The following is an 18,356-nucleotide window of genomic DNA, read 5'->3' as shown; positions in this document are numbered from 1 at the left end:
CGGCTATGGGGCCGATTACGATGTTGTTCACAAACTCTTCTGACCGAATCGGAATCCGAATCGTTTCTGACTGAATCGAGATCTGCGAGTCCGACTGAATGATTACGATGGTTCCGGACATCGTTCGTTCAGACTCATTGACAAAAGGGGTGGTTGGGGTAAACTTTGCACCCTGTGGCGGGCACCCCATGGTGCCTGCCACACTGTGCATGCATGGGAAGAGAGGACCCATAGGTATCCCCACGGGCCCGATATGGAGGGCCCGGGTGAAGGGGTGCCTGCTACGGGCCCTCAATTCATATTCCGACAGACGATCCATGTCGGAACAGCTGATTCGGAAAGACTGTCCAAATCTGACTTCCTAATTGCTCGGCTGGAATCGTGGTCTGTAGACCTATGCGATTCGGCTCCGACCGACTTGGTTACTCCCAATGCCTTTCGGAACCGAGTCGGAAAGTCAGAATGCTTTCCAACCATTGTAATAGCTCGATGGGAAAAATTTCCTAGTCTGAAAGGCGGGTTCAGAATCAGATTCGGACTAATCGAATGCTGTTCGGAGCCTTTCCGAACCACACCGTAATCGACCCCTATGTTGTGATCTCGCTGAGCCAGTGACCTTACCCTGGCATTCCTAAGACAGCAGACTTTACCTTACTGTGCGGCAGACAGTACCTGATCAGCAAAGACTTAGGGCCGGATTTAGGTCTCGGTGGATGGGTATCTCCATCACAACTGGGAAGGAAAACCCATCTGCCGAAATAGAAATCCCATAGGATATAATGGGATTTATATTTCGGCGCCAGGATATCCATCACGGTTGTGATGGAGTAACACATCCTCTAAGATCTAAATCAAGCCCTTAATTCAGGCCGCACAAATGCAAATCCTTCAGACTATCTCACCCCAGAACTCTGTCCCTGACCTTTCTAGGGCTGATGCTTGCCCATAACCATATGAGGGTCAAGACTAGTACCTTAGAGGGCTGTTCACAAGGTTTACTTTTGAAAAGATGATGCTCCTCCCAGTAGTAATCCTCAGATGGTGACACAACTGACAGAAAGGTTTCGTATTTAGAAGAGTTTAGCATGACTGCTCCCTAATTATACACATGACATTCCCCATATCTGTTTTTCCACATTCTGCAACACTCATCTTTCCACCTTACCTCCTTCTCACCATAATGTTCATAGTCTTTTAGCTGCCTTCAATAAATCCACATCTCTTCCATTTTTGTTACTCATCCCTCCCATCCTTGCTCTTTATTTACCTTTTTCTGGTGGTTCCAAACACTCTGATTTACTATTTTCTCTGTCATTCTCTAGGTCTTCCATGGAGCTATGAATCTCCTGAGAAAGCTCTTCAGATATGAAGGTAAGTCGTTTGCTTACAGGGGTGTAATGTAACTGTCAGGAGAGCTGCATGTGGTTTGCCTTGAATAAGGGAGGGAGATGCAAAGGAAAGCGCTGATGTGAATGCTGTGGGTAAACCAAGGGGGTTACAAAGATTCTCCGGTGACAAAGAAAGGGTCGGGGACTCTGCATTGATGTCTGCACAGCACGCAAACAGCTGCCATGGATCCTTCCCATTTCATGAAGGTAGCTGTGGATAATGAGATATAAGGTCCACCAAGATGAGATTTCTTTCAAATAGCAGCATCTTGTTGTGGGAATCAGTATGAAGATTAAAAAAAGTAATTGCAACAAAAAATAGCCAACACTGTTTGTGCCTGTGCGTCATGATCCCAACAATCTTTTATTCACCTGTCCTAAAAACCTCACCGTCCATCGACGTAGCCTCTTTGAGAACTCATCCCACCTTGACTTGAAAACAGTGACGGCAGCTGCATGTTGCAGCAGCCGCGGCGGATTACTGCACATTCTAATTTGGTCTATGACTGAACACAATTCCTGCTGATACAGGAAATGACCTAAAGAACTCTTACCATGAATCGTCAAAGTCCTCACAATTTAAGGCATTAAGCTTATAAATATCTGACCCAACTTGTAAATAATCATACACTTGAAAGAACTCAGCTAGCACTTTAGAAATCTCTCAGTACATAGCAGATATGGTGGTAGAGACAGTGTCCAGTTGTACCCAAAGCTTCTGCTCATTGTCCTTGGTACATTGGTTGCTAGAGGCCGGCATCTGGCTGTTTGGAGGTGGTAGCAGCATTTTACCTGAGCACTGACGGGAACATGTGTGCACAGACATATCCTTACAATTCAAACCTATTTGTGGAGAAACCTACCACGATCCACCTGAACAAGAAACAATCGGGAATTTGTGCCATTTAGATGGACTACAACAGGGAGGAGTATCGTCGTAGGAGGGGGAATGCTTTCATTTTGGGGCAGGAGGTGCACTTTCCACTGACGACCAAAGAGATGCTGTTTAAAGCGCCGGGGTTTCAATTCTTTTCTGAAGCAAACAAAAGATGGGAAACCTGAGGTGTGCTGGGAATGCATCTAGTCCGAATTATTGTTTTGAGAAGGTCGGGCTACTGTTTTTAGGTCTTGCTTTTGACAGCGCAGCTGTCACAGAGATCTAATATCTATTGTTAACACTATACATAGAGTGGACTTTGGACCTATCACTTTCAGTGATTGGCTTTGTTCGACCAGCTTCCTACAGCAATTGGCTTGAGACAAGGTCAATCATTTCTTGATTCAGCCCTGGGGAGTATTCATCTCTCACCCAATGCTATTGAATTGAACTTTATGAGGGACTACTTTTCAACGATAGACCTCCCCCCACCCCCAACCGCTCTTTGTTCTTGCTGTTTCCCTCCTGTGTATTTTGCTGCATCCGTGCACACAGTAAACCCAGACCTATTGATTTGCCAATTACTGTTTTCTCTGTTTGGTACGTATAGCATCAAGCCTCACTTTGTTCGTTTCCTTTCTTTGCCATATGGCAAATTTGTCTCCTATGTAAGGATGTCCATGCACTTTTGGCAAATTTGTCTCCCAAGTAAGGTGGTCCATGCCTTGTTGGTACATTTGTCTCCCAAGTAAGGTGGTCCATGCCTCGTTTGTAAATTTGTCTCCCAAGTAAGGTGGTCCATGCCTTGTTGGTAAATTTGCCTCCCCAGTATGGTGGTCCATGCCTTGTTAGTAAATTTGTCTCCCAAGTAAGGTGGTACATGCCTTGTTGGTAAACTTGCCTCCCAAGTAAGGTGGTCCATGCCTCGTTTGTAAATTTGTCTCCCAAGTAAGGTGGTCCATGCCTTGTTGGCAAATTTGCCTCCCAAGTAAGGTGATCCATGTCTTGTTCGTAAATTTGTCTCCCAAGTAAGGTGGTCCATGCCTTGTTGGTAAATTTGTCTCCCAAGTAAGGTGGTCCATGCCTTGTTGGTAAATTTGTCTCCCAAGTAAGGTGGTCCATGCCTTGTTGGTAAATTTGTCTCCCAAGTAAGGTGGTCCATGCCTCGTTTGTAAATTTGTCTCCCAAGTAAGGTGGTCCATGCCTTGTTGGTAAATTTGCCTCCCCAGTATGGTGGTCCATGCCTTGTTAGTAAATTTGTCTCCCAAGTAAGGTGGTACATGCCTTGTTGGTAAACTTGCCTCCCAAGTAAGGTGGTCCATGCCTCGTTTGTAAATTTGTCTCCCAAGTAAGGTGGTCCATGCCTTGTTGACAAATTTGCCTCCCAAGTAAGGTGATCCATGTCTTGTTCGTAAATGTGTCTCCCAAGTAAGGTGGTCCATGCCTTGTTGGTAAATTTGTCTCCCAAGTAAGGTGGCCCATGCCTCGTTTGTAAATTTGTCTCCCAAGTAAGGTGGTACATGCCTTGTTGGTAAACTTGCCTCCCAAGTAAGGTGGTCCATGCCTCGTTTGTAAATTTGTCTCCCAAGTAAGGTGGTCCATGCCTTGTTGGCAAATTTGCCTCCCAAGTAAGGTGATCCATGTCTTGTTCGTAAATTTGTCTCCCAAGTAAGGTGGTCCATGCCTTGTTGGTAAATTTGTCTCCCAAGTAAGGTGGCCCATGCCTCGTTTGTAAATTTGTCTCCCAAGTAAGGTGGTACATGCCTTGTTGGTAAATTTGTCTCCCAAGTAAGGTGGTCCATGCCTTGTTGGCAAATGTTAGGAGGTCAACGCATTGTTTCAGCCTTGTTCATGGTGCAGAAGAGGCTGGAGATACTCCTGTTCTGCTGATAAGACTACGTGTCAGTTGTACCGATTGCTGTCATCCTTATTTGCAAGCGTGGATGAATTTTGCACAGCTTCCTTAGCAGAAGTCGCACTAAAAATGCTCAAAAAGTATGAAAAAGTATGCGTTATTACGTGAAATACTGGTCTGGCATTTTGAGTTGTTTTACACCATAAAATGCATCCTTGTACCTATTTTGGGGGGAGTGAGGACACAGTGCATACTAAAAATTAGCCCAAAATTGCATGTGACATGAACAACAGCTGCTTGTGTTGGGTTCCTTCATGTTGTTCCCAAGCTCCAGTGTCAGGATTTTTACTAGAACAAAGGGCCCAATTTACATGTTGGTAATATGTATGCTCCATTGCAATGGAAACAGAGTATACATACCGCCAACATGAAGGTCCGCCCACCCGATTTAAATGCGGCCGGACCCTCGGTTTGGCTACGGCTGTGACTACTTCGTCACCACCATAGCCAAACATCTCTGATGGCCCAACGAGTAAGGGCAGTTAGAGAATTGGCTGTATTCCCACCCACCCAATCAGGTTGGGCAGACGTAGCCAGTCGCCACCAGACAAACCCTAGCGGTGAGGGTCAGTAAAAACCAAATAATGCTAATCCCGCCATGGGAGATGACTCCCATGGAGAGGGGAGCATTACTTTTTTTAGTTTAAAAAAGAACAGTATTCCAGGCGCTGCTGGGACCCAGGATGTGCCCCACAGGAGCGATGAGACGCAGGAGGCATCAGGTACGCTTTTAAAATTATTATTTACCTGTCCCGTTTCTCCCCCCTGAGCTCGCTCTCCAGCCACCCAACTACTCCCCCCCCCCGCCCCTCCACCCTATGTTAGTGGCGGCCACCACTGCTCTGACCTGTCGAAGATTGTGGTGTGATCTGTGCTGCGGTGCTTGAGCTGTGAAAAGTGCAGTGTGTCTTGAGCTGCGGCTGCCAAATCCGCAGCATGACCCCAGCTTTTGTCTCTTCATACCCAAAGTGTCTGTGATGTGCCTGAAGATGTGGCCTAACAGCAGTCCTGAGAGCAAGTGCGAGGCCTCCACCTCGAATCAAGTCTCGATGTACTAGGCCACATCAATCTGGACCCGAACAGCCTGCGCGGGGCAGCATCGAGCACTCATAATAATAATAATTCCAAATTTAAAAAGCACCAACAACTTATCACCCCTAAGGGTATCCAGGTCCTGGGGGCCGTCAGGGAGATTAAGTGAGCTATTGCGTAGAGTCACATGATGCTGAGCTGTCGCCGGGGATCAAAAGTGAGCCCCGTGCTCTAGAGTCAGCCGCTCTGGCCGCTGCGCCAGACCTTCAGCCACTCACTGCACCGCCACCAACCATGAAGAGGATCTAGCTCGCCCCTGCGTAGCAATCCCTGATCGCTGCAGCGTCAACCGATGTAACCACTGAGGAGCCCCTACTGAGCCCAGAAGTGTGTGAGTGTGTGAACACCCGGGGAGGAGCCGGGCAATAGCACCAGCTCTTATGGACTGTGATAGACTTGTGGGTGGAAAACTGTTGAGACTGTGCACATGTGGGCAATCTGCAACTACGCCTACTCACACTAAGTGCCGGATTCAGGGTGTGAACCCCCTGGGACATAAGGGTGAAGATCTGGGGTCAATAGCAGGGTGAGTCACAAGACTGCTGTAAGTGCCAGGACACTAAGTTGCACTGTGTGCATATTACTGCATGCAGTATTAAGCTCTAATGTGTATTCAAAGTGATTTTTTTCTTGGAAGTCAAGCACTGGGTTGGACAACCCATCATACAGATGTGTTTGGTGAGTGCTGAGCTCAAGCACCCCCCACACTGCCTCTGAGAAGCCTGAGGCTACTTGCCCTCGCACCCTAAAGTCAAGGTGGAAAGTCTTGTACTTGGCCTAGTATGGAGGCAAATGACCGCAACCCCCATGGTTGAGGACCAGTTGCCCCTGCTTGCCATGTGGCCCCTCAAACGGGGCCTTAAACTGTGCTCCATTACTGATCCAGTGTATTCATTCCCTGCTGCGTGGGCTCAGACCCTCACATTGAAATGAGCAATGATACCTTCCTTGCTGGACATCAATGCCAGGGACGTTAAAAATGTAGCATTTGAAGACAGTTTTCGAGATATACTCATCTCATACAAAGCATTGGAAAATGTGTTCGTTTTAACCTGTATTAAATGCAAGGAGCAATCAGTCCATTTAGCTACATCACAGGTTTATGTTTCACAATAAGAGAATATTAGACAGACATTTTCAATAAAATATAAGAAAATCCACCGTTTACTCAATTTTCATGTATTAACCCCTTGTATGCTTGTGACGGAGCCGCTCCGTCACAAGCCACGGGTGAGCTGTGCTTGTGACGGAACGGTTCCGTCACGGCCTGCTCGGCGCGCCTGCGCAGCGCTGATTTCGCGCCTGCGCAGCGCGTTCCATTGAGCGGGTGCGTTCGTGACGGAACCGTTCCGTCACAAGCACAGCTCACCCGCGAGCCGCGACGGAGCGGTTCCGTCACAAGCACGTGACCACCGCGCGGCCGCCCCACCCCCTTAGCGCTGCGGCAGAATAGCCGCCGCAGCGAAGAGGTTAAATTGAGAATTCTGGATGTAAATATTGCTGAGTAAATAACATCGGTAATCTTTCATTGTGCAGTTTAATTGCCTGGTAATCGCTGGACTTGCGTTGGCCAGGATTTGACTGAAAACAAACACACAAATGTTATGTTACATGTATTTGTAAAGCGCACTACCACCCACAAGGTTATCGCAGCTCTGAGCAGGCGTGTGTGCAGAGCCCTGCCGAGGGTAGGTTGGTTAACTGGAAATCCAGGTCTTCAGCTTCTCGAAGAAGAGAGGAGGAGGTTCCGATGTGGAGTGGGAGGGTGTCCAATGCTTTAGAAGCGATGTGAGAGAACGCTCATCTCCTGATCTAGTTCTGTGTATGCGTGGGACGTGTGCAAGTAGGACTCCTGTGAAGCAGAGGTATCTGGGTGGTTTCTGGAAGGAGATGTGACTGTTGAGGTAGGTGGAACCTGAGTGTGTAGTGCCTTGAATGCATGTGGGAGGAGTTTGATTCAAGAGCGTTTGTGTATTAAAAGTCAGTATAGTTATCTGACATGTGATTTAATGTGGGCTCTGTGTTGGATATTGAAGATGAGTCTGGCTGCTAAGCTCTGGGTGGTTTGAAGTCTTCCGGTGAGTTGCTTGGTGATCCCAGCGTAGAAGGTGTCCCCTTAGTCCAACCTGATGGTGAATAGAGTATAAGTGACGTTTATTCTTGTGTTGATTGCAAGCCAAGGTCTTCCTCAGCATCCTCATGGTGCGTAAACAGGATGCAGTGACAGAATTGACTTTTGTGGTCATGTCCAGTTTGCTGTTAATGATGTTTTCGATGTTCCTGGCGTGGTGGTCTGGTTGTGGGTTCAAGTTTGATCAGCCACCAGTTGAAGTCCCAAAGTGAGGTGTTCTTGACTGAGATCACTACTTCTGTCTGGTCGGTGTTGAGCTTGAATCAGTTGGCTTTCATCCAGTTTGGTGACTTTCGTAATGCAGGCATTGAACTTTTTTCTTGTGTTGGGGTCTGGTCTGACAGGGAGAATATGAGGTGTGTTCCGTCAGCGCAGAAGAGGATGTTGCTGGTGTGTACACGAATGACATTGGACAGAGAGATCATGTTTGCTTTGAAGAGGGTGAGGTTAAGTGTTGAGCCTTGATGACTCTGCACATGAGTTTGCGGGATTCTGAGGAGTAAGGTGCTTGTGTTCTATCCATTAAGGAGTAGATCCAGAGGAGCGTGGGTCCTTGGATGCTAATCTCACAAAGGCTCCTGATGAGTATAGGGTGTAAGACTGTGTCAAATGCTGCAGAGAGGTACAGGAGTAGGAGGGCCTCTGTGTCGTTTCTATCAAGAATCATGCAGATGTTGTCTGCAGCGGCGATGTGGTTGGGCCTTAATCTGGACAACATGACATCAAGGAGCTGCTGTTTGCTGAGGTTGTCGGTAAGATGTTGATTAGTTTCTCTATGACCTTTGCCTGGAATGGTAGAAGGGAGATGGTTCTATAGTGGGAGAGAGTGGCTGGGTCAGCGGATGGTTTCTTGAGCAGGAACATATTGTGAGCAATGAATGCAGGAACTGCAGAAAAATGGATACCCAGTAATACTGCTGAAGAGGCTGCTTACCAAGGAGGAGAACTGATGGATTTAGACAGAGATCAGCTTCTTTATTCACACTTTAGATATATGGAAAAAAGAGAACAATGAATGAGATAAGTGAGTTAGAATTCACCCAAATATGGGGATTTTGGTGAAAGTCGGCGATAGGGCAGTGCTTGCAGTAGCAGCTGAGAGGGAGTTGGGTGGTTCAGTGCTGGACAGTATTGAGCTTAAGGCGCTCAGATTCCGAAAGCCCTTACACTGTAACAGCATCTTCAATAGAATGTCTGAGCCTTGATCCACTCAGTGCAGTTATTCATGCAATGTAACGGAACAACCCACAAGGTGGTTCCTCTCAAACCAGATAAAGGAGTATTATAAACTGGTGCGTAACAAGCGCAAGGTTTCTTAAATGCTAAAAATATTATCAAAACTTGATCTCAAACATATATTAATTCTCACTAATGGGGGAAATTTTCAAAGTGGAGATACCCATCTCAATGGGAGCTGAAATTTGGGGGAGGTGGGGGGTGTCTCAATGAGGATCAATAGGGAAGGAGTTGTCAAACTATCCCAAAACACCTTCAAAGTTTACCCCGCAATGGGGACAGGACGGTGGCAGGAACACTCTTGCTCCTTCAAGGGGGCTTGCAAATATCCATATATTCTGGAACGAAGTGTTGATTCACATAAACAAAATAGTGGGGTAGCCAATCGAGAAGTCACCCGGATGCTTCTGCTAATTGACACTGCACCTGGTTAATTATGATCAAATCACCCACATGCTAGGGGCGGGCAAGCGACTGATTACAACATTTTGGAATTAAGCTAAAACCCATGTTTTGCTATGGATAGCAGAACTGGCCAACCACAGAGCTAGAAAAGCTCACACATGATGTGTAGAAGACTTCCAACAAATTAGCGACAGTATGGATCCCTTGATATGCTATTTCACTTCACTACTATTTGTGGTAGACTATCTGCCTAAGTTGGCGGAACTGGGACTGTTTGTAACAAATTGTATATGATTAAAAACACTTTAACCTTCATATCAGGGAATTGAGAGAGAAATTGCCCCACAATATTCAGCGTACTTGCATTCACGGGGGGTGAGTTGCGGTTGGTTGATGGGTGGTGTTGAGAGTATACAACCAAGCTGAGATTACACTTGCATTGCCACTGATATACGATGCAGTGATGATACGTTATTAACCCTTGAATCTGATTGCAGTTTTTGTATGATCACAGTGACATAAATGTGGCTTTCGCAATTGGCTCTTTTCTTGTACTTCCTTTAGATAATGATACATGTGTTGGAAAAAGATAATACAAAAATTTTTCAAAATATAAATGAAAAATATCCTTCTCTTTCTTCTACACAGACGTTACCAGTGAGCCGGACTCCTGCTTAGAACATGATAATTCAAGGAGCAGAAAAAGTGGCAACTGCCTCGAGTGTGCGGCCAAGGCATGCAACCACCACTTCAAGTACAGGCTGGAGCCGGTGCGACTCACAGTAGAAGGCTACAGCAAGAGACCAATGAGGAGTCAGTGCACTGAATTGTGCTGCTGCCACCGGGCCACCCCGAGAATGGACTTCTGGGACACTGATGACGAGAAGGTCAGTAGACGCCACCACTCGTGCGGACGGGAAGAGAGAGGCTGTTCTCAGCACACCAGTCGCTTTCCCTGTGAGGAGGATGTAAGCACGGGGAGGCTTCCCAGGCAAAATGCTGCACCAGCAGATCAGTCGAACAGCAGGCAGCCCAAAAGGAAGCCTCAGGCAAGTGCAGAGAAAACAATGGGAAACACCAGCAATGCAGAAGCACAGACAGAGCGTGTGTGTCGTGGTCAGCCAGGTGACACACCCCGCATGAACTGTCAAAACTATGGCCTACAGAACAGTGGTGTATATCCCTGGATCGAGACCCCCATGATGCCTAAGATATGTGTTCTGCAGCCGAGCTCCACCAACACTAGGGGTGCAGGCGAGGACGCCATTTTGGCCAACAGGACAATGCTGCCACGCCCGCCAACCCCGGCACGGGTGTGCTATCCGGAGCCCTGCTCATCACCTGAATTTTCAAGGGGTCCACCTACTACCAGGCCGATCAACCCCCTGCTGATGCCTGCTCCCTACAGGAACAATATTCCAGAGCAAGCGTCAAAAAGAAGTGCCAATCTTGGGGATTCCGAGTCTGCCTTTCCCACTGAGCCTAACATCACGGACGTCTTCATTAGTCCCCATTTACCTGTATCGGCGAGCAAAAGGGACCTGGGTAGCGGCCGCGTGTTGTACGATGCGCGAGCTTGGAAGGCCCAACAATCTGTACAGCAGGAGGAACCCATGAATGCGGGGGTTGAACCGAAAGAGAAAATGAGCCAAGTGAAGGCCACTGACAGTACTGTTAAACAGGCTACCTCTGAATCCCACCCACCAACCCCACCTCCCAGGCAGCCGCCACCAATCATTGCTCGCTCTTCCCGCCCAGGAAGCTCCATGCTCAATGGGCAGCAAAAGGCCAATGGGAAACCACTTTAAGAGATCCCGTGCCCAATGGTCAAAGGATAGGGGTCAACTTTGTTCCTGGTTTCCCCTCAATTACATGACAAAAGCAGCTGCACCAGTCACACTTCAATCAATCTTTACAATAAACTATCAAAGAAAGGTCTTCAGAGTGGATGTTCTCACAAACTCTCCTGTTGTATTCCCTGCAAGGATGCCTTTCACCCCAGCCTTGTCTTGCTCAAGAGTGCCCTAGACTCCTCCATTTTAAGCTCACTGCACATCCAATGAATGTAAGGCAGGGGTTTCTTTAAAGACATAATATTCAAATTGTGGCCGCCATTAACTGCTGGGCTTCCAGATTTAATGCGCACTACTTCCCCAAAGACAAAAAAACACAAAATAACAGCTGACATCTATAAATAGATTGGCCTTTACAAACTGAGTGGCTAACTTCCTCTCTATACATACCTTTCGGCATTTGCAAATCACAGCCTTCCGTGCCTTATCATGTGTGTGCGTGTGTCCGTTTTGTATCCTGCTACCCCGGCACTTCACCTTCAGTCTCTCCAGGCCACCCTTCTTCCCTTGGTAGTGGATTTTTCTCCAGGTCTTTAAGCGGGGCAAGTCCCTATGGGATCCCCTCTTGATGTATTTAGCTTTACAGACAAACCACTGACAAAATTTCTCAACAACTGTGAAAACTATTAATGTAACCCGTGTCTATGAGGTGGGAAACATCCTTTACTCCGCGTGCGTTACAACGCATGTCATTACCCTGCATTTTTCACTCTACAAAACCAATTACAATGCTGGGCTTTACAACGCGCCCCATTGCAACAGATTCCCCATTACAAAGCCCTGGCTGAAGTTAGAAAAGTAAATTGAGTTGTAATGGACAATGCGATGTAATACATTTCATTGTAAAGCCCTGCGTTGTAATAGTTTTTTTCGAAGTAAAAAGGTGGGGAAATAGCACACGTTGTAAATGTGTGCGGGGTAAAGTGTCCTATTCCTATGAGGTAGCTCTTGAGTATTTGTCTTTTCTATAGCTCTTTTTCATGCAATATAATCACTCTTTTTTTTTAACATCGTTTTTATTGCAGAACCAAATCTTACATATATCATACATTTATAAGCACTTCATACTATCTGCAACAGTACTAATCATTTACTCGGGCGATTCGTCTACACAGCCAATGAACATAATCACTCTTGTATAGTGGATACTGAGAACTGAGTTGCCGTCTGGTATCTGGGTGAGTCCAAGTTGTGGGAGGTGCTTATAACGGGCCACAGTTGAGAGCTCTGGAGCTCAGGGTAAAAGCAATGCAGATTTCTCACAGTGCCTGTCATTGGCTCATAAAGATGTTCAGAATACACGTTCATCCAGTCCTTGGCCTCGTTGCAAAGCTCAAAGAGCAATGGTCACATGCACCAACTGTACTTGTGTTTCCAAGTAAAAGTGTGTGAAGGATGGGCGAGTGGGTCCACTGTGTGGGGAGACGGTGTAGTAGCAGAGATGCAACAAAGTAGGTGCAGGAGGTAGTTTATTTATTTATTTATGCATTTTTATATAGCGCGGACTTTACCCGAAGGTGTCAGAGCGCTTCATAATAGGAACACAAATGATACATGATGAGAACATTACACAGGAACCGATTACAAAAGCAGACGTTACGTTACATAAGGTAAAAGTGACAATTGTGAGCAAACAAAACACATGAGGTAGTAAAAATTGTGAGCAGCCAAAAATACATGAGGTAGTAAAAAGTGCACAAGAGGAAAAAGTGACAAGTGTGCAGAATATAAGAGAAATCAAGGTATAATTTGAGGTATAATACTGCAATATGTGCTAGACACTCAGGCACAAGAACAAGAGTTACGTAGGCAAAGGTGGCACTTGTGCAAGTATCAAAGGCAAAAACATGTGAGAGGTAGCAAACCGTGTGTTACAAGGGCCAAGTGGTGAGTGCATGTTACAAAAGGGCACCAAACACAAGTACATGGAAAATACTGCATAAAAAAGGCAGACACTCCAACCACAAGAACACACTGGGAAAGCACTTCCATGGTCATGGAGAGTAGAATTTTCAGTAGTGGGAGGTCTTCCTTCAAATAACAAAGAGGACGTGAATTACTTTTGGAGGTGTCTCTGGAGGAGGAGAACTTTGAGGTCCCTTTTGAAGGCCTGGGAGGAGGCGGTGGTCCAAAGCTGAGGCGGAAAGGAGTTATAGATTCTCACTGCGTTGCCTGAGAAGGATTGGGCCATCGTTCTTTCCTTCTGGAAAGTGGGCCGTTCAAGCAGTAGATTCTCCGCATTGCGTGAAGGTCTAGAGCCTCCAGAGAGTTTCAGTTTATTCGCCAGGTAGCAGTGAAAAGAGGGCGAAGAGAAAAAGAGATGAGGTTTAATAATGCAGATGGAGGATTTCAAAACGATGGGGGGAGAAAAGGGCATAACTGTCTAATAGAGTGAGACACTGCAGAAGTGGTGTGAGGGGACGGAAAGGAATGATCCAGAGATGGTTTCTTTTTGAGGGCGTGGAGCGTCGCCCCACACGCTGCGAGCCTCGCAGGAAAAATAAAATGGCAATGAAAAGATTTCATTCCCATTTTATTATTACAATGCAGGCACTGCCGCAGCCAGCTTGGCCCCAGGCCCAGAGACCTAAGGGGCGTGTCCTCTGCTGTCAATCAGGAGCTGTGGCTGGCTGTATGCTCCTAAGTGCTCAAGTCAGTTTGGCCGCTGTTTTGCACCGGACAAAGTGACATGCGCATTTTGAAGCTCTCCACTCAGAAGGCTCAGAAAGCTGGGTGCAGATAAATTCCTTGATTCGATGGGGGATGGGCTGATGGTTCAGAGGTTGCGTATTTGCTCTTTCAATGTGTCCGGCCTGAATGATAAAGCTAAAAGACAGAGTTGTGATGGAGTTGGGAGTAATACAATCCGACGTGGTGTGTTTACACGAGACTCATAGTCCGTGTAAAACACGCAGGGTGATGTACTGGGTTATACAGTATTAGCCAGTAGGCTACAGGGCACCACATCCCAAGGGGTGGCCATTCAGACAAAGTCAAATATAGGCGGTAGGACCCTGGCAGATAAACATGGGCGCTGGGTGATTGCGGAGTGTGCCGCTGGCTCTACTAAATTTGTCAGGTGCTCAGTTTACGGATCAAACATGGATGAGGCACAGATCTTGGATTTCCTCAATATAGAACTTGCATCCTGGCCTACACCTTTGTTTTTTTTGTGGTGACCTCAATATACACTTAGAGGGTCCTGAGTTACAATCAGGTAATAGTCGGTGCAAGGGGAGGAAACCTACGGTGTTTAGGGCACTGAAGCAGCTTTTATCTGATCACGGTTTCATTGAGGTTTGGTATAAAATGAGATACCCTGACACTGGTTTTACATATTTCTCCTACCCACATAATAGGTGGGGCAGCCTAGATTATTTTTAATATCTAGGACATCGTCAGTGGAGGTTAAAATCCAGATTTATCCCAGACTTTAGTCCAATCATAGTCCTTTACGGATTGATATTCCAGTTCAGGGCTTCTCTCGACCCCGAAGATCCTTCTCCTTTGGTTTTCATGAACAGAGACAGCATAATCTTCTGATACATGGCAATCTCAGAAGGACTGAATGCAATCTTGTACAATGTTTGCATGACAATGTGTCAACTAATGCCACGCAAACTGAGGTGGCCCGCTGTAGGGCTAGGATCAATTCAGAATGGTCTATAGAGTTTGCCTGCAAATATCAAACATAAAGCAGGGAATGCTATGAATTTGGTGAGGCTACAGGAAGGTGCTTGGCGAAACCAGGTCAGGTGTAAGGAGGTTGAGCGAGGGGTAGCCACTTTGGAAGATGCGACAGGGACATTGGTTCAGACACCATCCGAGAGTCTTACACTACTTAGGACTTTTATCAGGCACTATATGTAGAGGGTGGTAGAGCTGGGAGTTTTGTGTCCGAAGTACTCTCGCAAGACTTGCTCAGTGAGACTCTTAGTCGTGAGGACTCCGAGCAATTAGATATTCTTATTACACTGGACGAGTTGGAAGAAGCTATTAATTCATTAGCGACAGTCAATGCATCAGGCCCCAATAAATTACCCTTAGAATTTTATAACGTTTTCTTTCAAGAATTGAAAATATATATGTTGTTAACTTCTCAGGAGGCTCAGAAGGGGTGGGCACCATCGTCCTGGGATTCTGCTAATATTGTTATTTTTTTTTAAAAGAGACAATGCACCTACATTGCTGGGGTCATATAGACCTATCTCTTTGCTGAATTATGATGATAAAATCTATGCAAAGATGTGGCTATGCTTCTAGCTAGGGTAACTATCCCTTTGGCCTTGATCCGTCAGCAAGTTTTATTCCGGGAAGAGGCACTGTCAATCATATCAGCAGGGTGGTGACCTTATTTGACCTGGCCAATGTGCACCAGGCTGAGTTGGAGCTGGCATTATTTCATGCTGAAAAGGCATTTGACTGTGTCTCCTGGGAGTTTTCATGGATGGTGCTCCGACGGTTGGGCTTTGGCTGGGCTTTATTAATGCGGTAGGAGCCAACAGCCTGAATGAGTGATGGGTTTAGAATTTGAGCCAGTTGTTATTTTCAGAGGGACGAGACCGATTATATCTATGCATTCTCTGTACTAGCTGGGAAATATTGTCTCCCCAAAACTGATTTTTTAAAAAAGTTTTGGCAGATTCAGGACTATTTTCTGAAAAGTCTACACCGGAAGATAGTAGCCAAAATACCCTGATTGAAGCAATTAGCCGTAGCAATAAGATCGACAACCTGTATACGTGTTTATTGGAAATGCGGGAGGATGAATTGGAGGCCAAAAATCCTAAATGGAATACTATTTTGTGTTAAGGTGGTGGAATTCTGCAGGAATCTATCGGGATGGCGGAGAAATGTGTGATTTCTTCCAGCCTCAAGTCACAGCACTTTAAAACCATGCTTAATCTTTATTACACTCCAGCTAAATTGCTCAAGTGGGGCGGAGCAAACTATGGCAAATGCTTCCGCTGTAGGGCTGATCTGTCTGATACCCTCCATATGTTTTAACATGCTCTAAACTGAATCTATTTATCTGGGGAATGGAGGCTTTTTAAACCAATATGAATGGTGTAGAAATCACGATCACGCCCAATGGCGATACTACTGGGTTTGTCAATGGGGTCTGTGGCAGGCCAGGGTGCGCAACAAGCCAGGTATTTGATTTTTATGCCAACTGTGGTGGTCCGACTGTGTATAGCCTCTTCCTGGCTGCAAAAAGAATCTCCGTCCTTTGAGATGTGGAGGCCAAGATTTTATGCCATTTTTAATCTTGAGTACAGCTTATATTCTCTTAAAGGACTTTAGAGACAGAAATTAGGATCAAGGTTTTAGAGGGGCAATGCTAGATCATATAAATGCTGAATGAAATTTGATTGTAATACCTTTCAAGCTTGTATCCTCCAGGGGTGACGATCGTTTAATCTGTGTAGTGTTATCTGTGAATCTGTATGAATTCTCTGATGTGTGGCATTTTCTGATGATGTTTTCTGTGCTCCAACTGGAATGTTTCTTTATCTGATTGTGTTATTTAATGGCAATAAAATAAATTAAACGAAAAAAGAAAACTCACATATAGGCTCTCAAGCCACATGCAGAATTCCTATGTAAGTTCACTGATGTCTACATAAGCTTGCAGTATTGTTAAATATGCAACGCCTCTGACACCATGGATTACACAAGTTATTTTTGGTTCATGTCCTGTTTATTGACTATGAACGCTATATATCTTAGCACATTGTTTTAGAATTCAAAACAGGTACACACGGGGTGTGAACAGCTCAGCTTAGAATATCTCCTTAAGACATAAAACGAATTCATGATTTACACAAACATGAGACAAAACATTTGCAAAATTACAGTGAAAAAGTAAATTCAACAGTGGACAAGAAAACAATTTACGTTAATGTGACAACAAAATACTATTTACAGGTGAAATTTCAAGGTCCTAACATAAATCTAAAGGGAATTGTGTTGGTGTCCCAAGGGAGTATAATTTGTCCCTCAGGGGGAACGTTAGTTATCCTGTGTCGTGCCAGGGGTAATCGTATCTTCAAAATTATTAAATGCCGGGTAGTGAGATGCGTCTCTCACTATATGTCCCAAATGTTTAATTGGATCATATGGCTAATGTTTCTCCTGGCAATCAGATAGAGCCTACGCGTTTCGACCTGATGGGGGATTCTTGACAGGATGTGCGTTTTAAAGCAGGTCTTCATCAGGGCTCACAAAAGATGTAGGGGATCGTCGTGTCACACCCAGGTGTGGAAGTATCAGTTCAGCATGCTTTGGGTGCTGGTAGGTAGCAGGAGGCAGGGTTTCTCCCTAGCCAGGGTGGCTAGGTGTCCGCAGTCTTTAGTTGCTGGTGTCGGATAAGAAGGTATTTTAAGTGCGCCTCAGCATTGCCGTCGCAAGACGGGTTCGGGGTAAACACTTCTCAGCAGAGGCGTTGAGAGAAGCTACACGCCAACGAGGAGACGCCGGGAAATTGATTGACCCCGAACCCTGATGAAGACCTGCTTTAAAACGCACATCCTGTCAAGAATCCCCCATCAGGTCGAAACGCGTAGGCTCTATCTGATTGCCAGGAGAAACATTAGCCATATGATCCAATTAAACATTTGGGACATATAGTGAGAGACGCATCTCACTACCCGGCATTTAATAATTTTGAAGATACGATTACCCCTGGCACGACACAGGATAACTAACGTTCCCCCTGAGGGACAAATTATACTCCCTTGGGACACCAACACAATTCCCTTTAGATTTATGTTAGGACCTTGAAATTTCACCTGTAAATAGTATTTTGTTGTCACATTAACGTAAATTGTTTTCTTGTCCACTGTTGAATTTACTTTTTCACTGTAATTTTGCAAATGTTTTGTCTCATGTTTGTGTAAATCATGAATTCGTTTTATGTCTTAAGGAGATATTCTAAGCTGAGCTGTTCACACCCCGTGTGTACCTGTTTTGAATTCTAAAACAATGTGCTAAGATATATAGCGTTCATAGTCAATAAACAGGACATGAACCAAAAATAACTTGTGTAATCCATGGTGTCAGAGGCGTTGCATATTTAACAATATTGATCTAGATTCCTGCCTCTGATTACCTAAACAGAATCTATCCCCAGTGATTTTTGTAATACATAAGCTTGCAGGCCTCATGTGGAATGCATACAGAAGCTAAAAAGCAAGCTATACATTCCCTGTACAGGCTACATGCAGTGTAATTAAACAAGCATAAAAATCACATTCCCAATGCTGACAAAATTCACATGAAAAAAAAATATACATGGCACAGACCAGCCGACTAAAAAAAAAAAAAATATATATATTTTGTAGGAAGCAGGGGGTGGGGCCTCGTGCCGAGAAGTACCTCAGAGGCACTTTTGACCCTCATAGCCACCCCCACAATATCCCCGCCTCTAAACAAAAAGAAAAATAAACTAAGAAAGATT

The 18,356-nt window shown here is 45.5% G+C and overlaps 1 protein-coding gene across 1 annotated transcript in view; it reads left to right on the top strand.

The window, feature by feature from the left end:
• LOC147678705 (uncharacterized) overlaps positions 1–10,852 on the top strand; it is a 35,290-nt gene extending 24,438 nt beyond the window's left edge. The window contains exons 2-3 of the mRNA XM_086945716.1: positions 1,323–1,371; positions 9,693–10,852. Coding sequence (XP_086801842.1) covers positions 1,323–1,371; positions 9,693–10,852 — 1,209 coding nt within the window. The remainder of the gene's footprint in view (positions 1–1,322; positions 1,372–9,692) is intronic.
• Positions 10,853–18,356: the final 7,504 nt, after the last annotated feature.

Source organism: Lissotriton vulgaris, chromosome 12 (genome assembly GCF_964263255.1).
Source record: "Lissotriton vulgaris chromosome 12, aLisVul1.2, whole genome shotgun sequence".
NCBI lineage: Eukaryota > Metazoa > Chordata > Amphibia > Caudata > Salamandridae > Lissotriton > Lissotriton vulgaris.
Note: the sequence above shows the minus strand (reverse complement) of the source record. Positions and strands in the feature narration are given on the sequence as shown.